The sequence below is a fragment of the Capsella rubella genome, unplaced genomic scaffold (genome assembly GCF_000375325.1).
Source record: "Capsella rubella cultivar Monte Gargano unplaced genomic scaffold, Caprub1_0 scaffold_2, whole genome shotgun sequence".
Taxonomy (NCBI): Eukaryota; Viridiplantae; Streptophyta; class Magnoliopsida; order Brassicales; family Brassicaceae; genus Capsella; species Capsella rubella.
The window spans coordinates 1,737,630-1,756,045 of NW_006238922.1; the positions used below are offsets into that span (position 1 = coordinate 1,737,630).

Sequence of the window (18,416 nt, forward strand, 5' to 3'; positions counted from 1 at the left end):
TGGGATATTTTCTCCACATCCAGATTTATAACTTCCTTCAATCGTTTGCAAAGAAGAAATAACCCTAAAGCGCGATCCATCGCGTTCATTGTCGCTACCATTCATCTTTCTTCTGTAAAACAGGACATACTGATATTGTCCTAACCCTACATAACCCCCAATTTGGAAAAGCTCTAGAGTTGTTGAAACGAGTTAAACTATCCGTTGAGGTGGGCTTTAAACAACACAACTTGCCTTTAACTTTGTTGCTTAACAGCTGCAAATGCATGCTTTTTTACATTCTTGACTCTCTCTCTCTCAATATATATTATCTAGCCGACAAGAAGATAAAATCATTTAACAATTGATTGATGATTATAAGAAATTGTATCAATTATGAAAAAAATAATAAAAAGACGAGGAAGAGCATAAACATTATAATTGAAAAGGGACCACAAAATAATATTGGTCAGTCACTACTACTCTCTCTCTCTCTCACAGTAATTGACAACGAAACATGTGCCCCAACTCCTCTCCTCTTACCTCATCCTTTGCTGTCACCGAAAGCTTCGAATCCAAAATAAATTAACAAACTCAAGTCAACATGTCTCCTCCTTCACGTCTCTCCCTTTATCTTCTTCCCCGAAGAAGGAGAAGACGAGGAAGAAGAAGACTTCACTGTTCTCTTTTCTCTCTCTCTCTCTCTCTGTGTAGTCACACACCATGGATTCGAGAGCTGTACTCGATTCTGCTCTGTTTCAACTCACTCCTACTCGCACCAGGTCTCACTTTCTGATTCGATTTGATTTGATTGATCTTGTTTAGTGGAATTGTGTTTGAATTTTGTGTTTGGATCTTTGTGTTTTTGAAGATTCGATCTGGTGCTTTTCTGTGGGAGTAAGAAGGAGAAGCTAGCTTCTGGAATCTTCGAACCTTTCGTCTCTCATCTCAAATTCGCTAGAGATCAGATCTCTAAAGGCGGTTACTCCATCTCCCTCACTCCTCCTTCTTCTCACTCTCCTTGGTTCACCAAATCCACTTTTCATCGGTAATACTTCCATTGTTGTTGACATTTTTCCCAATTTTTCAGATTTGAATATTATGATCTTCGTGACTAGTGAGAATCTGTTTGTTTTTGTGTTGAAGAAGATGTTGAACTTGTTTGTAATTTTGTAGGTTTGTGAGATTTGTAAACACGCCTGCGATTATTGAGAGATTTGCGACTCTGGAGAAAGAGATCTTGCAGATTGAGCATTCTATTCAAGCTAATGAAATCGCCAATGCTGCTGTTGACGCTGAGCAAACACAAGATGGTAAAGCTAATGAAATTTTTAACTTACTATAATGGTTGGTGTTGGTTTTATAAACACTGTTGCTTATCATTTGCAGGGAGTAATTCTGGAGTTACTAGTAATCTAAGGAAGTCTGCGGATTCCTCCAAGGTAACTTGAGGTTTCAAGTTGTGTACTTGTGTTGTTTAGTAACTGGTTTTGGTGAATTGAGTGTTTTTTTTTTTTCTTTTTCGTTCAATGTATTACTACAGAAGGAATCTGAGAATGGCAATGGGGTTGCAGGAGAGGAAACCTCCAAGTAACTTTTCTAACTTTGGAACTCGATACAATTTCTTTTGACGAGTTCTGCCACCGGTGGATAATTTTTGGTTGACTAATTGTGTTGTTTGTTTGTCTCATTTATCAGGATTCAGCTTCAACGACTTCTGGAAACCCGAAGAACATTGCTTCGGAGGGAGCAAGCGATGGCTTATGCACGAGGCGTTGTTGCTGGTTATGAAATTGATAGTATTGATGATCTCGTTTTTTTTGCTGATGCTTTTGGGGCTTCAAGGTTAAGGTATGTAAATACTACTTCAACCATTTCATTGTCTTTGTACCTCGGTCATTCGCTTTGCTCTGAGTTCTGTTTAAAATCTTCTGTCCTTTCCATCATTATGTAGGGAAGCATGTGTAAAGTACAAGGAACTATGGAAGAAGAAGCACGGCGACGGGCTTTGGATGGCGGAGTTAGCAGCTGTGAAAGCATGTGCTCCAGTGGACATGTCATTGTTGGGTTCCGCAGGGATCATCCTCACCAATGAAGGTGCTGCTCTATCACTAAATGGGACCGACTCTGAAAATAAAGGTACCTTGTCTTAGTTGATCAGAGATCCTAATTCTTTCACTGCTAGATGGCTAAAAATTCCCATATCTAATTTGAAGAAGTGCTGATTTGTAGATGAAAAGTCAGTTAGTTTAGAGCAACATCCGTCCGGTGTACCAAACTTTCAAGCACCAATGGGATGGCCAAACCATATGCCTCAGTACTTCTACCCACCTCCATACCAAGGCTATCCATACCCTCCTATGCAATCTATGCCAAATCATAACCAAGGAAACATGCCGTGGCCTTCAAGGGGAAAAACTTCCAAGAAAAAAGGGAAAGGGGAGTCTGATGGAGATGAGTCTAGTGAATCAAGTGAATCTAGTGAATCTGACTCAGCCAGCGATGATTCTGCTTCATCAGTGGAAGATCAAGGTAAAAGACACTCTCGTACGAGTAAAAACTCTCGTCGATCAAAGAAAAACCGGAAGAAGTCATCTAAAACTGTTATCATCCGTAATATAAACTACATAACCCCTGAGGGACGAAACGGAGAAATGGAGGGAAATGAGTTTACTGAAAATGGTTCCATCAAAGAGACGGTAGATGCTGCTGTTGGATTGCTCAAGGATAAAATAGCTCATGAGGGAGAAGTCTCTGGTGAAGAAAAACGAAGCAATGAGAACTGGGATTCTTTTCAGAATATCCTGATGAGGCATGACGATGGCTCAGATGTTCAGTCGATGGATGTCATCAGTGAGGAGCATTTCACCCATAGAGGCGCTAGTGACGGTGCGAATTCTAATGGCTTGCAAGCAAAAAGCACTGCCTCGGGTGATTCCATCATCACAAATCAGAAATATATAGAAAATGGAGGAGGAGCTACCTTTGATCATTTTGAAAGTGAGGATAGTGCTCGTAGGCTTCCAAGAACGAGGGACTCGACTGAAGAATGTATGTTAATGCTGAAGAGAACAGAAATGTTTGGAGATGAAAGCAAAGACATGTATAATGCTACGAGGGGCGAATCGTTGGTGAAGAAGTCAGGGAGTGGAGAGGATTGGTTTACTTCTTCCGATCGAAAACCAGAAAGCAACCACGGGAGAATGTCATTCGATGACAGCATTTTAACATCTGAAGTTTCTGACAAGAGCAAGAGACAAGACTTCGTTGATGATTCTTTCATGGTCCATTCTTCATCGCTTGCTGCTGATGATCTTTATGACTCCCGGTGGAGACCAGACATGGCTGCTGATATTGTTTTAGCCTCTGACAATGACAATGGTCATGCGAATGAAAAGCGTGATTCATGGGAACCAAATGATCTTTGTATGATTCCTGAACGAAATTCAGGAGACTCATTGGCTCATGATTACTCGATCGACTTCTCTGCTGAAGCGAATGCAAGGCTATCCATTAACGGAACAGCTCAAGAGAAAGAGGATAAGAGCGTGTCAAGCGGTGAGAAGAAAACCAATGTGAAGAACCCAGAAGCTCGCAAGTCTAGAACACCAAGTAGAACCAGAGCTGAAACACTGTCCAAGACTGCAAAGAAACCAACAGTAGCTAGCAGGACAATGGCTCAGAAGAACAAGTTTGAAAAGGTTAGAAAACATTCTAACATTTCGTTTTCTTTATCCGATAGAATTATGTTAGTTTCTTACCGAGATTTTTTACCCGTTAACATTTGGGATTGTAGGAAGAAGAGATGAGGAAGAGAATAGAGAATCTTGTAATGGAAAGGCAGAAAAGAATCGCTGAGAGATCAGCCATGGCTGCATCTCGTAAAGGTTCGATTCGAACTCCATCGGTTCGTGAAAGAGCAACAACATAAGTGAGTGAAGAGAAACGGTCAAACCCATTGGAAACAGAACGCATTGTTTTGGTCACTTCAAATATTCTTTTGATACATTCATAAATAAGTCAGGTGGTGGTGGTGATACGATTATTCTATTTATTTATTATTTTCTCAAACTGTTTTCTGAAGATTTATTTGTAATTTATTAAGGGTTAAACAATGAGATTTGTAATTTTTTTTATTATATAAAGAGGAGGAATATTTGGCAGATATACAAGTTCTCATCATTTTTTTTTGTCACTTATTTCCAGAAATGCAAATGTAAAGCGGATTATTTGGCACGAAAAACTCGTGTTAGCTCGCATATTGTTAAATTTGTAAACAATGTTCCGTCCGATTGATTCTTTTGAGTTGATTATTTAGTATGAAGTTGAAACAAAAAAAAAAGAGAAATATTTGGTTCACATTGCTTGGTGTTTGGTTCAATTCAATCTCTCGGGTTTCTCTAAAACTCAGTAAGTGACGGGCCTTTTTGGGCCTATCATAAAGATAAAAAGCTGGATGCATTAATTACATTTGTATATGTATATGAGTATATCCCTTTTGTATTTGTAAACTTTGACTAGTATTAATAGCAAAAAATCTTATAATACTTTTCCATGTAAAAATCATACCAAAATGAATGGTCAACAATATATAGATGGTTGATCAAAAGTAATATATACTACCAAAAATAGAGAAAAAATACAGATTTATAATTGTCAATTGCAAAAATTCGTAGTTAAAAAATGGAGTCATTTTATAATCAGTAGTGAGTCATATTTTCATTACTTAATTTTAACTTTTTTTCTTTAGAAACAAACATTTTACAAGAATTGAATATGGATAGTGGTAAAATGAATAATACATTTTTATTAATTTATATTCCTTTTGAGTTTGTCTTGTTAAGAAACTTAATTTGTAATTTTAATTCTCTATTGTGATTTTCTGATGGATTTGGTTCCTTTACAGCATATTTTATACTATATTTTCTATATTCAAAAAAATTAAACTTCACATATATATGTGTGTGTCACACTGTTAGAAGAGATTTCGCATAGAGAGATACATGAGTTTTATTTAGTTTGTGAACAAGATCTTCATTGTCACTACAGCTACAAAATCTCCATAGTTCGAAACAGGTATGTGATATTGTGATGTCTTTACATGTACAAATGATATTTTCTGGTTATTATTTTTTTTTTTCGCACTCAAATTTGTTTTACGTTATACTTTTTTTAGGCATTGTAGTATAGTAGTAACGGCAGGTTGTGTAGGTTCTAAAACTACTATTCTTTAAAGCTTGGTTTGGTTTTGTTTTCTCTGTGTTATTAAGATGTTCTTTTTGTATTCTGTTACCAATTAATTAATGAAAATAGAAAAAGGTATAATTTTTCAAGTAAAAACAGAATTGGTGTAACAATATAAAACAAGATGAGATAATTAGTACTTTACACAGGTAATTAAAGAAAAATTAACTAAAAAAAGGAGAGATATGTTTTGGGAAAGGGGTTAGAGAGATTTGCCCATAAAAAAGAGAGATTTAACATTTGTTTTCCTTTGGCTCTCTCTTTCTTGAGAAAGTTCCCTAAGTCTCTCATCAGCAGCACACAAAAAGGCCTCAAAACCCTAATTATCAGATTTTGCTCTGCACGATTCTGAAGTTCTTTGATGATTGTGATGTGTATTCTTTATTAGTGTCTTCAGCTGTAAGGCTTTGAACACGTCTGTTAATATATATTCATTTTTTATTTTGAATTTTTCAACAGAAACACCCAAAAAAATATATATTTTATTGACATTATAAAGCCGGAGTCGCCGGCAACTCATGACAGCCGGAGGTTGTTTTAGTATCCAAACGACAATGTTGTTCGGTCGTAAATCATCAAGCAAGTTACAGGTATAACTTCTTCTTATTCATTTCTTGATTGGTTTTCTAGATTATGTTACAATTTTCTTGATTCATATTGATTATATATCCACAATATTATTTCATAAATTTGAAAATTATTCATATGATTCATACAAAACGCCTTAACAAGTTTCTTGTCTCTAGGAGTTATATGGTTATATGATTCATACGAAACTCATAACTCTTAACTAGTTCCAAAAAAGACATACCAAAAATTGTCATATGTAGTCTTTATTTGTTCATGTTTAGGTTCACAAAATCTGCATCTTGGTTTCAATATAACAAGTTCTGCATCTTTGGTTGCATGATTGTTATGATGGTTCTTAAAATCTATGACGATGAAACATAAAAAGAACTAACAAATTTTTCATAATCACATACCCAAAGTGCAAAATGTTTGATTCTAAATATCTCTCTTTATTTTTATTTTTCTTGCAGCCTGTAAAAGGGCAAACATCGCCTAAAGTTAGCAAGAGTAGCAAGCAAGATGTGAAAACTTCTTCTTCGTCTACACCTAAAACTTCTTCATCTTCACCCATACCGATTAGATCATCTAGGTCAATATTATCCTCAAGCAGCCTTACATCATCAAGACGTGTTTCTTCGCCTATAGGCATCCTCAAGAATGCCTCTATTAAAGAAACTAAGAGCCCCAAGACGACCAGTTCACCTAAATGGACTGGTAATTTCATTCTTATGGTCGAGCTTCGCAGGAAGATCTTTACCTTTAGAGACATCATTGATCTTCCTTCTCTTGACGGTTCTCCTTCCATAACCGATGTGCGTTAATTTACCACAAAATTTTCCTTGTTAATTGTATCAAGATGCTTATATGATATTTTGACTCACTTGCTTGTTATGTTGGGTAGATGGTGATGCATACAATGAAAGATCTTCAGAAACTTTGTCCTGAGATCATCCACAGCTCACATATCTCGGAAATAAGACGTGCAAATGTCGATAAGGTATTCAAAACATGATCCAAATATATATGTTTTCCTATGTCTTGATTTATACATTCCTATGAATCTAATACAATGTGTATCCCACAGGTTCTTGACCATTTCTTCAATGCTTTAAAATCCATTGGAGATTCCTGGATTGATAACCCCGAGTGGATAGCTAAATCTAAGTATTGGAGTAGCAGCGTCGGGAAGAATCAGTCTGATCGACTAGGTAACAATAAAATCATCTTTTAAATGTTACAAAATGTTTTAAAATGCAGAAACACTCTTTACAATGTTCTGTTTTCTTTGCAGTGGAGAAGGTGTTAGCTGCATTAGATGGACTGATTAAGATGTCGAAAGAGAGGTTTGATATGATGGAGATTGATGACGAAGAAGAGAAGAAAGAGTCCGCGTCCACTAGTCCACGGACAGCTAAAACCTCGAGCAGCCGAGCTTTATCGCCATCTGAATCATTCTCCGATAGCAAATCATCCTTTGATAGTAGAAACTCGTTCTGCGGGTCACCAATCACACCAAGATCAGTTCTACCAGAACCAATGATGGGTTCACCAGGAAGAGCTGGAGACTTTGCAAACTCTGCATCACATCTTCTGTGGAATATGAGAGTTCAAGCACTGGAGAAGCTTAGCCCTATTGATGTTAAGCGACTCGCTATACACATTTTGTCACAGAAAGAAGCGCAGGAACCAAACCAAAGCAACGTAGAAGATGAGATTAGTGTTGTTGAAGAGATCAAGCAAAAAACAGTTGAAATAAAGAGCATTGATGTGAAGATGGAGACAGAAGAATCTGTTGTTCTTGATGAAGACAAAGATATTGTCATGAAGATAGCTTCACTGGATTCAACATCTGAAGTCAAACTCAATCAATCAGAAAAATCAGTAATTGTGCCGGCATTTTCGCCACCACCGCCTCCTCCTCCCCCACTACCCCCTGTTAAAACTGCATCTCTACCTTCACCACCGCGTAATTCTGACACTGCAATATCAATGACACCTCCTCCGCCACCACCACCACCTCCGCCAGCAATTATGTCTTCACCATCACCCCCTCCATTACCGCCAACTGCAGTGGCTCCACCTCCACCACCTCCCCCTCCAAGAACAGCAGTAGCCCCACCACCGCCTCCTCCTCCTCCAGGAACTGCAGCGGCACCAACTCCGCCTCCTCCTCCACCAATGCAGAACAGAGCACCACCGCCGCCTCCAATGCCTATTACAAATAGTGGAAGAGGTGGACCACCGCCTCCACCACCTCCTATGCCTCTAGCTAATGGATCAGGACCCCCACCGCCACCACCTCCTATGGCTAAGTCAACTGGAGCAGCGGGACCGCCTCCACCACCACCACCAACGGGTATGAAGAACGGAGCCGCCGGTCCACCACCCCCGCCAGGAGCAGCAGGTCCACCGCCCCCTCCAGGAGCAGCAAGAAGCTTGCGTCCCAAGAAAGCAGCTACAAAACTGAAAAGGTCAACCCAATTAGGGAACCTATACAGAATCCTTAAAGGGAAAGTAGAGGGGCGTGATCCTGCAGCGAAGACTGGTGGCGGAAGCGGAAGAAAACCGGGAGCCGGAAGCGCTCCAGCTGGTGGAAAACAAGGAATGGCTGATGCTCTTGCTGAGATCACAAAGAAATCTGCATATTTCCTGCAAATACAAGATGACATTGCAAAGTACATGAAATCAATCAATGAGCTGAAGATTGAGATCACTAAGTTTCAGACTAAAGACATGACTGAGCTTCTTAACTTCCACAGTCGCGTAGAATCAGTTCTTGAAAACCTAACTGATGAGTCACAGGTCAACAACATTCAAAAATCTTATTATCTTCACTTCTATATCCTCTGTTTTTGTGATTCTTGATTAGTAAAAATGTTTGAAAATTTTCAGGTTCTTGCGCGGTGTGAAGGGTTTCCACAGAAGAAACTCGAAGCAATAAGAATGGCAGTTGCATTGTACAAGAAGCTGCACGGTATGATCACCGAGCTACAGAACTGGAAGATAGAAGCTCCTTTGAATCAGCTTCTAGATAAAGTCGAACGTTACTTCACAAAGGTACATACCTAACTTAAAACCGTTTTAACATCAGTCTATAACTTAAAGATCCAAAATTGATTGATGAATCAAACAGATCAAAGGAGACATTGATGCGCTTGATCGAACCAAAGATGAAGAAGCCAAGAAGTTCCAGAGCCACAACATCCACTTTGACTTCAATATACTGATTCAGATCAAGGAGACAATGGTTGATATCTCATCTAGTTGTATGGAACTTGCATTGAAGGTAACTAAAAGCTAGCAATATTAAAACAGTTTCTTCATTTGTGTATGCCCTTTCTTCTACGGTAATCAAATCGGATTATAATCGAATTCACAGGAAAAGAGAGAAGAAAAGCTTGCGTCGCCTGACGCGAAACCGAGCTTGAAGAAGACAGTAGGATGTACTAAAATGCTTTGGAGGGCATTTCAGTTTGCATTCAAAGTCTATACATTTGCTGGAGGACATGACGATCGCGCTGATTCCTTAACCAGAGAGTTGGCTCATGAGATCCAAACTGATCCTGAGAACCCATGATAAGTTCCATCATTCAGAATCTCAGATCATCTCAACATGGTTACCAAACTATACTACTCCTTTTTTTTGCTATTATGATATAAAAACATAAAATTAATATTCCAAAATGTTCGATACTGAATGATTAAAGAGTTTATATGTATATGTATAAAACTTAAACTGTTGTTTTGACTTTTGAGTTTGTAACTTCGAAGCCCCTTACAAAAAAAAAACTAGGATTTAGAAGTTTCATGGGAGCTTGGAGATGCAGAGTCTTTTGAGAGAAAGGCTTTATAAAACCTTTTGAAAACAAGCAAAGACCTTTTGAAAACGTTTAAGAAAAAGTTGCACTTTGTAAAAACGTTATTTTTATTTTGAATATAATTTAACATTAGATTCAAAAAAAAAGAAAACAAGCAAAGACCTTTGTGTTGCCACAATATGTAATATTGTTTTTTTTTTGTTGCTGTTGTAAACTTTTTTCTTTCTTAACTTTTATTTTGTAAACTAAATGTGTAACATATCAGTCTATTTAGATGATAGCACAAGCACTTCAAATCTTATCCTTCTAGTTAGTTCACCCATAGTTTTAGACTAGTACATATCATTTTACATCTTTACATTCTAAGCTAGTGTTCTGGTCAAATTTTGTTTCATTACCAACTTTAGTATTTTCCACAACCAAACGAAAGAAACGGTAATATCGTGGTTAAACAACCACTCTCTATCTAATTAATAACAAGACGTCCAAGATGAATACATATATAGTTCCATCATATTCATCTTTAGTCCCTTCTATATAAGTGGCCATATTGTTGTCTATTAGCTTCTGCAAAACATATTTTCTCAATCTCTCACTCTCTTACAAAATGAAGGTCTCTCCTCGTTTAATCTCAGCCGTTCTCCTTTTGTTCATGCTCCTTGCCACAGGTTCATTATTCATGTCATCATGCATGATACCTCCGTCTATTATTTAGGTTATAGTTGTAATTAAGAACATTGTTGATAAGGTCCATATTAATAGGAATACTATACTCTACGCATGTATTGTAGTGACGGTGGAGGGAAGGACGTGTGAATCGAGTAGCAATTTGTTCAGTGGACCGTGTCTGAGCGAAAGCAATTGCGCCAATGTTTGCAACACTGAAGGTTTTCCAGATGGTGACTGCCGTGGCTTCCGTCGTCGTTGTATGTGCACCAGACCATGTTGACTGTGTTGATAGATCATATATGATTTATTAATGATCATGATGAAATATTCTCGAAAAATAATTAATACTAATCTTTTCTATCATTTTTCTGTTTTTTCTAATCTGATCTTTTTGCGTTTCAAACAACAACAAGGAGATCTAATTCTTGAAAGCCTAGTTTGTGTTTTCTGTTATCTTCCAATAAAAAAAAAGTGTCTTTTGGAAGGTATATTTTAAGGTTATATCATTATATAACTCTTATAGAAACATAAATCAGTAGGAATAATTTAACGAATACGAATGAATCCAATGATGGTAAAAAAAAAACTAATAGATTAATGATACTAGTTAAAAACTGGTCTTCAAACCCTAACTCCTCCTTGTAACCTATAATATTCTTTCACCACTTGGCTCATTATGGAGGAAGGAAACCTTAAGAAAGAAGGAAACAGAAGCATCTCTGTGACTGGAACAGTAGTACTGTCTTTTTGCGCAACAAAAGGATGGCTCAACAGCTCGGCCGCTGTGGCCCTACGTGACGGCTGCAACGCCAAGCACCGTCTCAAAAAGTCGATGGCCACTGGAGAGACACGTTTGGGAAGCCTCCACATGTAACATTCTCTCATCTTCACTGGACAACCTCCAAACATCTGAATAACCATACACCCGAGAGACCATATATCAACGGCCGACGATCCCATCACCCAGTCCGCTCCAAGAGATTCTGGCGGCATGTAGTGCAACGTACCAGGAAATAACGACCTAGAATCCGTACAAGGCTCTTTAGATGAACCGAAATCAGCAAGCTTAAGGTCCCATGGCTCTCCAGAAGTGGTGGAAGGGAAGACGAGGACGTTGGCTGGCTTGAGGTCACAGTGAACGTAGCCGTGTGAGTGAAGAGCGTCGAGTCCTTGTAGGATCATGAGAGCGGCACGTCCGATCATATTCTCAGGCATTGGTTTCCCACGAAACCGTGTGATCATATCGAAGAGAGTGCCTTTGGAGGCAAACTCCATATAGATGTGACATCCTTCTGGTTGGCTCGTTAAGTGAAGAACAGAGCTTGAGGCCTGGACGATGCGAGGATGATCGTGGAAGTAGAGCATGATCCTACGCTCTTTATCGAGATTCTTCAAGTTACTGAACGAAGACGACTTTTTAGCGTAGAGTCGGAAGTTAGAATCATGTTCGAGAGAGACAGAGCCAAAGCCCCCTCTGCCAAGAACAGAGACATGCTTCAATGAAGAATCGGCAACACCCAGAGGTTCTCTAATCATCTTCCCCATAGTAACACTAGCTAGCTCTCTCTTTAAATTTTAGGTTTTGCTTCGATCTCTCTTTGATTTTCTTGTACTTGGACCAATAAGAAAGAGAAATATGCAATGATTCAGTAATGGCGTGCGATATAATCTATTTATAAGACCTAATTATGTCGGTTGTTTCACTCCTGACTCCTGTTTCAACTTGGGAAAGGAGATATGTTCCAATCCGTGTAAGATCAATATCTGAAATAATTAAAAAAAAAAAGAAGATTTAATATTACTATCTGATTATAAGATTTGAATAAAAATACTCAAGTGGAATCTGTAAAAAAAACTATCAATTAATTAAACCTTGTAACTTTAGGATTAATATTTGATATTATCAAAAGAAGGACAATACATATATAATATTGCATGATTGTAGGTTTTTAGATTTTGTGGAGACAATAATCATTATATTTTTCGAAATGAAAATTTAATCACAACATAGAAAAAGTGATTTCTTGAAACTGCTTTTCATTATTACTAGGTTGTAACCCGCGTTACACCGCGGGACGATTGTTTTGACTAAAAAAATATATGTATTTAAGTTTTATTTGTTGATTTTATTATTTTTTTAGTGTTTAAAATTGTGTAATTATATTTTTGATTGTTATTTTTTTGTAACTCGCGGGACTAAAAAATTATGTTTAAGTTATATTTGTTATTTTTTTTGTTTTGTTAACCCGTAAGATAACCCGTAAGAAAAACATAATACTCAAACCCGTTAAATCATATTTATGTAAAATGTAAACCTTGAATGTTTTACAGATTTCGAGAGAGATTTTGGTTTTTGTTTTCCGAAAATTCATTTTTAACCAATCAAGATTTTAAAATTTGGATTCCCTAAAATTTAGTAAAACTTTTTTTGTTGTAATCTTCTATTCAAGATTTTGGATTTTTAAGTTTCATATTAGTCATATTTATAATGGTTTCGAACCATTGTCTAAAATTTTATACTCGATGTGGGACGTTATACATATATGTTTTCTCTTTTATCGATTGAGTAATATATGTCCGTTTTCAAAAATTCAAATTGCTACATATGCGAAATGTTTTTTGTATTTTTATTATACTTATGTTTTATGTAATAATGTGAATTTTAAAACAAATAAGATCATATAAAGATATTGGAGAGATATTCAATTTATTAGGGAGATATTTTAAGAAATTTTGTTAAATGTAATAAATATTAGTTTCTAATTTTGCGATTCTGGTATAATTTAATTACAAATTTTTTCTTAAAAGTTTGTTATTTATTTAAATGACAAGGATTTATTATGCAAATAATACAAAATAAAAGGTTATTTTCCAAAAGGTAATTCAAAAATGTTATAATAGAAATAAAGTAAATTCTATAATTATTTTTTAATTTTATTTCTTAGTAACTTGCAACATACAAGTTCCAAATATACATTTGTAGATTTATCTTCATTGTTAAGGATTGATACCGTGATAGTAATTTATTTTATATCAAGGTTTATAAAAGACTATAAATAATAAAATGCAAGACGGTGTTGGATGAACTTGAAAATCTTCAGCAGTTGACAAACTGATAGTTAACAATTAAGTCCCCACAAACATAATCCTGATCGTTAGTATCAAGCCGCCTGAAAACGCCGTTATCTAAGTCCAAACCGCCGTTACTACACTGATCAAAGGTTCTCACCGTCGCTTGTGATCACGTCACAGTATCCGTCACCTGAGTTTGCATATATATTTTTCTTAGTTGATTTTTTTTGGTAGAATTTTTCTTAGTTGATATTAATAAGAAACAATACTACTTTTAACCATTAATATTTTTTACCATTAAAACTAGTTAGTTGACGAAACTAAATACAATTTAAAACTAAAATAACACGTGTCCCTTTCGTTTCAGAAGTTTTCTTCTTTCCTTAGCACAGTGTGTTTCGGACTTCTTCGCGTCGGCGTTACTATCCAGAAAAGAGTTTGGAGGAAGAAAGAAAGAAGAGATTTTGAGTTTTGGGTTTTGTTAGTGTTGCTTTGACGACTTAAGCTGCTATGGCTTCCGTTTTACTACTGCTTCTGGTGTTCGTGTTTGATCTCATAGCTTTTGGTCTTGCTGTTGCTGCAGAGCAGCGTAGAACCACCGTCAGTTCTCTCTCTCTCGACTTCTTCGAACATTTCATAAAAATTTGATTTGCTTTTGGGTTTTGTTAAATTCAATTAGTTTCATAGAAAGCTGAAAACTTTGGGAGGGATTTGAGGATGAAATCAATCGAAACCATTTCATATATGATTTGTGAAAAGAAAGTTTAGATTTTGTCCTGTGTTTTGTGTTCATTGTGTTGGGTCTTCCTGATATGCTTTTTACTGCAGTGGCAAGTTTCGAGAGAATCAAGAGATTTAAGCTACTGTGTGTATGACAAGGATATAGCAACGGGTCTCGGAGTTGGTTCTTTCTTGATGTTATTGGCGAGTCAGCTCTTAATCATGGTGGCCAGCCGATGTTTATGCTGTGGAAGACCCTTGACACCAAGTGGGTCTAGATCCTGGGCGATTTTTCTCTTCATCACCACCTGGTAAAATGCTCTTCTCTTCCTGCTGAATTCTCTGTCTGATAGTGAATTAGATTACATTATCCTTAGTCGATATGCGAGTAGAACGGAATTGCCTGAATCCTGTATGGTAATTCATACCAACCATAAACTTGGATCAGGGCTAATATAGCGTATATGTTAAGATCAATGGAGATTTTGGACTTAGTTTACTTGTTGATATGTGATGTTACACACTCAACTTTAAGATCAATGGAGATTTAGACTTAGTTTACTTGTTGATATGTGATGTTACACACTCAACTTTAAGATCAAAGAAATAAACTTTCTCCAAGGATTCTTGTATCAAGTGTCTAAACTTGACAAGACTTTACCTTTCCATCAGCTCTAATTGCAGAAATTGGTTACTTGTTAACTACATGATTTAGTACATTGTAATTGTTGGTTGATTTATCGTGCCTAAATTCAAATAGTAACTTCTTGTGTTGTCATATATGAATGTCATGGATTGGGATGATGGTTATTGCAGGGTTTTCTTCTTCATAGCAGAAGTGTGTTTACTTGCTGGCTCTGTACGAAACGCTTACCATACAAAGTACCGTGTCTACTTTGGGAACACTTCTCCTTCTTGTCGATCACTGAGGAAAGGCGTGTTTGGGGCTGGAGCAGCATTCATAGTGCTCACGGGGATTGTCTCCGAGCTTTATTATGTGACCCTCTCGAGAGCCAAAGACTTTGAGCCTCGTAGAGATCCTGGTATCCGAATGAGTAGCCTGTAGAATTTACACCTGCTTTAGATTTAGAATACTCTTTGTTATGATCATTCTTGTTATCATCTTAGACCACTGTTGTTATGATTTTAGAATTAGAAATCTGGTCGATTTAGAATTAGGCCATTCTTGTTGTGATGTTATACTGTTACTGTCTGAATATGTGTGTTCTTGTTTGTATATGAGAAATATAGATTCAAGTTCTAAGCTGTTCTGATTTATGTTAAAGTCTTTACTTATTTTATTTGGAGATTCTGTGTGTTTCTTGTTATAGACTTATAGTTAGCCTCTGGTCACAATAACTAGTCTAATAAAGCTTGCAAATGAGCCTGGCCAATTACGCTTTTACAGTGGTCGTTGTGACAGAAAACTAAAAAACTGAACTTTGATGCCACAATGGCTAAAGAAAAAATTGGCCAGGCGGGAGCCTTGTACTAAAAAACGAACTTTGATGTACAAATTACAAAATACACATTGCCTATTTGAACGGCTACTAAGAATGGCAGATAGATCAGCAAATCTGTATGTTCACAACACACATACACACACACAGATTTGTCCTATTCTCTCTCTCCCTCTGTCTCTCTCTTGTGGAAATTTATTTGACATGTTTTAACTTAAATGTAAAGAAGAAGAATTACAAAAGATGCAGGAATGAGACATGAGTTGATGAATGATGCTTCCTTCTTCAATCCTAAGTTTCTTACTCTCTCTGTTCCAAAGATGAACAGCGAATGTATTTTTGCGTAAATGCGTCAGCCTCATCCGCAGCCAATTAGCCTCGGTCTCATTCGTGGGAGCTCTGTAGAATCTTTTGATTCTAGTCCAATCCACCGGATAAAATGCAGATGGTGGAAGAACAGAGAATCCCAAATCTGAGGAGGGGGCAATGTTGATTCTTGCAATGACTCTCGACACTAAGTATGGACCGTTGTGACCCCACTTGTTACCGTTGAAGGTTCTCGAGAACTCGTCGATGAATCTCTTAAGCAAAGGATGGTTTTTGTCAAAGATGAGTACTGCATTGTTGAGCCTGCTCCATTTTCTTGTGACTGCATCAACTGTTTGTGCTCCGATTACGTTGTGGAGACTGGTGAGAGGTTTGAGGACTATAACGTCTGTGTCTAAGTAGATCCCTCCGTATTTGTAGAGCAAGACTAATCTTAGGAGGTTGGAGAGGTTTTGCTCCAATGGAATCACTCCTGGACTCAGTGTTCCTTTCTTCAATCTTTCAAACCATTTCTCTGCTAATGTATCTTTGAAGATGTAAGCAAAGTCAGGTTTAATTGGAAGCACTTTGAGCCCTTTATCTATAAAGGGTTTCAAGATTAGGGTTCCTCTGTCACAGTCAAATGAGTTTGAGACCAAGATCAAACAGCTGTTTGGATGAAATTTGAAGAGGCTCTCTATGGTGAATCGCTCTCGATCACCGAAAGACTCGATGGAGGAGATCCAGGTCATGAAGAAGAGTGACTCGCAAGAAGATTTTGACAAGAAAGACTTGACCCTCGTCTTGAATCTCTGTCTTGATGCGACTTGTAACCGCTGAGTTATCACAGAAGTTGACTCGACTCTTCTCTTGAATTTCCTCGTCCTTCTCTCCGTCCTCGTCGTAGACGAATCATTCTGCCTCTGCACGAACCCTAAAGAGGTTTCTTTCACCACAAGCAACAATGAAGAGTCAACCTCAGATGATGTTGTTAATGATGGTGATGCATGATGATGAAGAAACTGGTGTTGTTGAGTTGGTGGTAGAGTGGATTTAACAGGTGAGATTGTATCAAGATGAAAAGAGAAGACACAGAAGCTGTTGTAGATTAAGAGAAGCATGAGAAGGAGACCGAGAAGAGACAGGGGAAGACAACAAAAAAAAGAGACGACCAATCTTTTCAATCTCTGCAATAACACAACATGCTCTGTTCTTTTACTCTGTTCCATCTTTTGTTTGAATTCTTCAGACAATGTTTGCAAAAGACAGACTTGTTCTGTAAGAGACTTTCTAAGAAAATGTTTTCTAAGGCAAGAGGGGGTGTGAATTAATGTGATGATACATGTTTGTTTAGTAAGAAAATTCTGATAAATTTATATTCTTTTTTTTGGCATACAGATATATACATGTATCAGTATTATATATGTATGTGACTACTAATTTAAAAATGACGAAAGAGAAAGATCACCAATTCAAAATAGTTCCCTATATAATAAGTGCAAAGAGTTACTAAACTATCATATAAAGAGTGTGGTTAGAGTTTTAATTTTGATTTATTAAAGTTTTGTTATTAATAGAAGTAATATGTTAGGTTTTAGATAATGTAAATAAGCTAATAATTTAATATTCTTGCACTAGTAAAAATGTCAAACTATCCCAATATATGTGTTAATCCCTACCTAGAAAAACAAATAGATTTAAGTAAGTATTACTATTATAAATCGAATTCCAATAATTGATTTGTCCAATTCGTTTATATAAACTAGCTTATTGTTTTTTTTTTTTTTTTACTTTTTACTAGCAAATCATATAAGGTGACTGTTATTTGTTTATGATATATGCAAAAGATAGTTTACAAGCATAACCATGACTTTTAATCAGTTTCTTGAGCAATTGAAACACTAATTATTGACTGACCATATGCAATAATAAGGTTGGTGGTTGAAATGTATTTTAAAACTCGATGTATATTTTATAGTATTAGGAAATTGTTAATGTAATAAGGATTTTATTCCTATAAAATATATTTGCATTAAAATGACAGATATTGGATTATATGATAAGTCAACACTTCTCTTTCATTTGTGTTGAGTACGTAATTTGTTTTTATCGTCCACGATCCATACACGTACTTACGTACGTTATCGCATTAGAATTCTAATTAGGATAATTATTTGCATAATCAATAATCACTAAAAGGAGTATGTTACAAATTCTAAATAATTTCTTAGTAATATTTTTATAAGTTAATTAGCTCAAAATATAATTCATCTAATTACTCTGCAACTCGTATGTATATGAACCACATGAAGCATTTAAACATTCTGACACTGCTAGAGCTTCTGATAGTGATCGCCAAACAAACATCTTAGTTTTAGGCAACTCCTAAATTTTCCATATTCGATCCTTAACCACATTGATAACCAGAGTAGTTGGTGACAAGTCTGCCACTCCAGAACCAGCTCTCGACAAAAGCCAATTCCCACTTTTAACTGTGTATGAACCATCATCCTATGTATGTGACCAGAAAAAAACATCTTGTATATAGACATTAGGAGGAATTGATAATATCTTATTC

The 18,416-nt window shown here is 36.6% G+C and overlaps 6 protein-coding genes across 6 annotated transcripts; 4 read left to right on the forward strand and 2 right to left on the reverse strand.

The window, feature by feature from the left end:
• The first annotated feature begins 542 nt into the window (after window positions 1-542).
• Window positions 543-4,144, forward strand: LOC17895806 (COP1-interacting protein 7). Its single transcript, XM_023787386.1, has 9 exons — window positions 543-761; window positions 851-1,027; window positions 1,156-1,292; window positions 1,369-1,421; window positions 1,523-1,569; window positions 1,678-1,830; window positions 1,934-2,118; window positions 2,212-3,680; window positions 3,776-4,144. The coding sequence occupies exons 1-9, from the start codon at window positions 703-705 to the stop codon at window positions 3,908-3,910; spliced, it is 2,415 nt and encodes an 804-aa protein (XP_023643154.1). The 5' UTR covers window positions 543-702; the 3' UTR covers window positions 3,911-4,144.
• A 1,597-nt stretch (window positions 4,145-5,741) lies between these two features.
• On the forward strand, window positions 5,742-9,543 carry LOC17896464 (uncharacterized protein At4g04980). The gene is made up of 8 exons (XM_023788094.1): window positions 5,742-5,813; window positions 6,264-6,605; window positions 6,695-6,790; window positions 6,878-7,001; window positions 7,085-8,595; window positions 8,686-8,850; window positions 8,927-9,079; window positions 9,173-9,543. Exons 1-8 carry the CDS (start codon window positions 5,742-5,744, stop codon window positions 9,368-9,370), a joined length of 2,661 nt encoding a protein of 886 aa, XP_023643862.1. The 3' UTR covers window positions 9,371-9,543.
• A 651-nt stretch (window positions 9,544-10,194) lies between these two features.
• Window positions 10,195-10,714, forward strand: LOC17894517 (defensin-like protein 5). The gene is made up of 2 exons (XM_006301906.2): window positions 10,195-10,279; window positions 10,403-10,714. The coding sequence occupies exons 1-2, from the start codon at window positions 10,219-10,221 to the stop codon at window positions 10,558-10,560; spliced, it is 219 nt and encodes a 72-aa protein (XP_006301968.1). The 5' UTR covers window positions 10,195-10,218; the 3' UTR covers window positions 10,561-10,714.
• A 187-nt stretch (window positions 10,715-10,901) lies between these two features.
• On the reverse strand, window positions 10,902-11,825 carry LOC17894997 (mitogen-activated protein kinase kinase kinase 2). Its single transcript, XM_006300843.2, has one exon. It carries the CDS (start codon window positions 11,823-11,825, stop codon window positions 10,902-10,904), a length of 924 nt encoding a protein of 307 aa, XP_006300905.2.
• A 1,942-nt stretch (window positions 11,826-13,767) lies between these two features.
• Window positions 13,768-15,340, forward strand: LOC17894452. The gene is made up of 3 exons (XM_006302830.2): window positions 13,768-13,952; window positions 14,181-14,383; window positions 14,889-15,340. Exons 1-3 carry the CDS (start codon window positions 13,863-13,865, stop codon window positions 15,136-15,138), a joined length of 543 nt encoding a protein of 180 aa, XP_006302892.1. The 5' UTR covers window positions 13,768-13,862; the 3' UTR covers window positions 15,139-15,340.
• Window positions 15,341-15,530: 190 nt separating this feature from the next.
• LOC17895616 (lactosylceramide 4-alpha-galactosyltransferase) lies at window positions 15,531-17,151 on the reverse strand. The gene has a single exon (XM_006301134.2). It carries the CDS (start codon window positions 17,065-17,067, stop codon window positions 15,742-15,744), a length of 1,326 nt encoding a protein of 441 aa, XP_006301196.1. The 5' UTR covers window positions 17,068-17,151; the 3' UTR covers window positions 15,531-15,741.
• Between the last annotated feature and the right edge of the window lie 1,265 nt (window positions 17,152-18,416).

Excerpts from the sequence above, each read along its gene's own strand:
- LOC17895616 (XM_006301134.2), bottom strand. The coding sequence starts at position 17,067 with ATGGAACAGAGTAAAAGAACAGAGCATGTTGTGTTATTGCAGAGATTG.
- LOC17895806 (XM_023787386.1), top strand. The coding sequence starts at position 703 with ATGGATTCGAGAGCTGTACTCGATTCTGCTCTGTTTCAACTCACTCCT. Across the intron at positions 1,831-1,933 it reads TTTGGGGCTTCAAGGTTAAG|GGAAGCATGTGTAAAGTACA; the intron begins GTATGTAAATAC and ends ATCATTATGTAG. Across the intron at positions 2,119-2,211 it reads GACCGACTCTGAAAATAAAG|ATGAAAAGTCAGTTAGTTTA; the intron begins GTACCTTGTCTT and ends GCTGATTTGTAG.
- LOC17894997 (XM_006300843.2), bottom strand. The coding sequence starts at position 11,825 with ATGGGGAAGATGATTAGAGAACCTCTGGGTGTTGCCGATTCTTCATTG.
- LOC17896464 (XM_023788094.1), top strand. The coding sequence starts at position 5,742 with ATGACAGCCGGAGGTTGTTTTAGTATCCAAACGACAATGTTGTTCGGT. Across the intron at positions 6,791-6,877 it reads GACGTGCAAATGTCGATAAG|GTTCTTGACCATTTCTTCAA; the intron begins GTATTCAAAACA and ends TGTATCCCACAG. Across the intron at positions 8,596-8,685 it reads ACCTAACTGATGAGTCACAG|GTTCTTGCGCGGTGTGAAGG; the intron begins GTCAACAACATT and ends GAAAATTTTCAG.
- LOC17894517 (XM_006301906.2), top strand. The coding sequence starts at position 10,219 with ATGAAGGTCTCTCCTCGTTTAATCTCAGCCGTTCTCCTTTTGTTCATG. Across the intron at positions 10,280-10,402 it reads GTTCATGCTCCTTGCCACAG|TGACGGTGGAGGGAAGGACG; the intron begins GTTCATTATTCA and ends CATGTATTGTAG.
- LOC17894452 (XM_006302830.2), top strand. The coding sequence starts at position 13,863 with ATGGCTTCCGTTTTACTACTGCTTCTGGTGTTCGTGTTTGATCTCATA. Across the intron at positions 13,953-14,180 it reads CAGAGCAGCGTAGAACCACC|TGGCAAGTTTCGAGAGAATC; the intron begins GTCAGTTCTCTC and ends TTTTTACTGCAG. Across the intron at positions 14,384-14,888 it reads TTTCTCTTCATCACCACCTG|GGTTTTCTTCTTCATAGCAG; the intron begins GTAAAATGCTCT and ends TGGTTATTGCAG.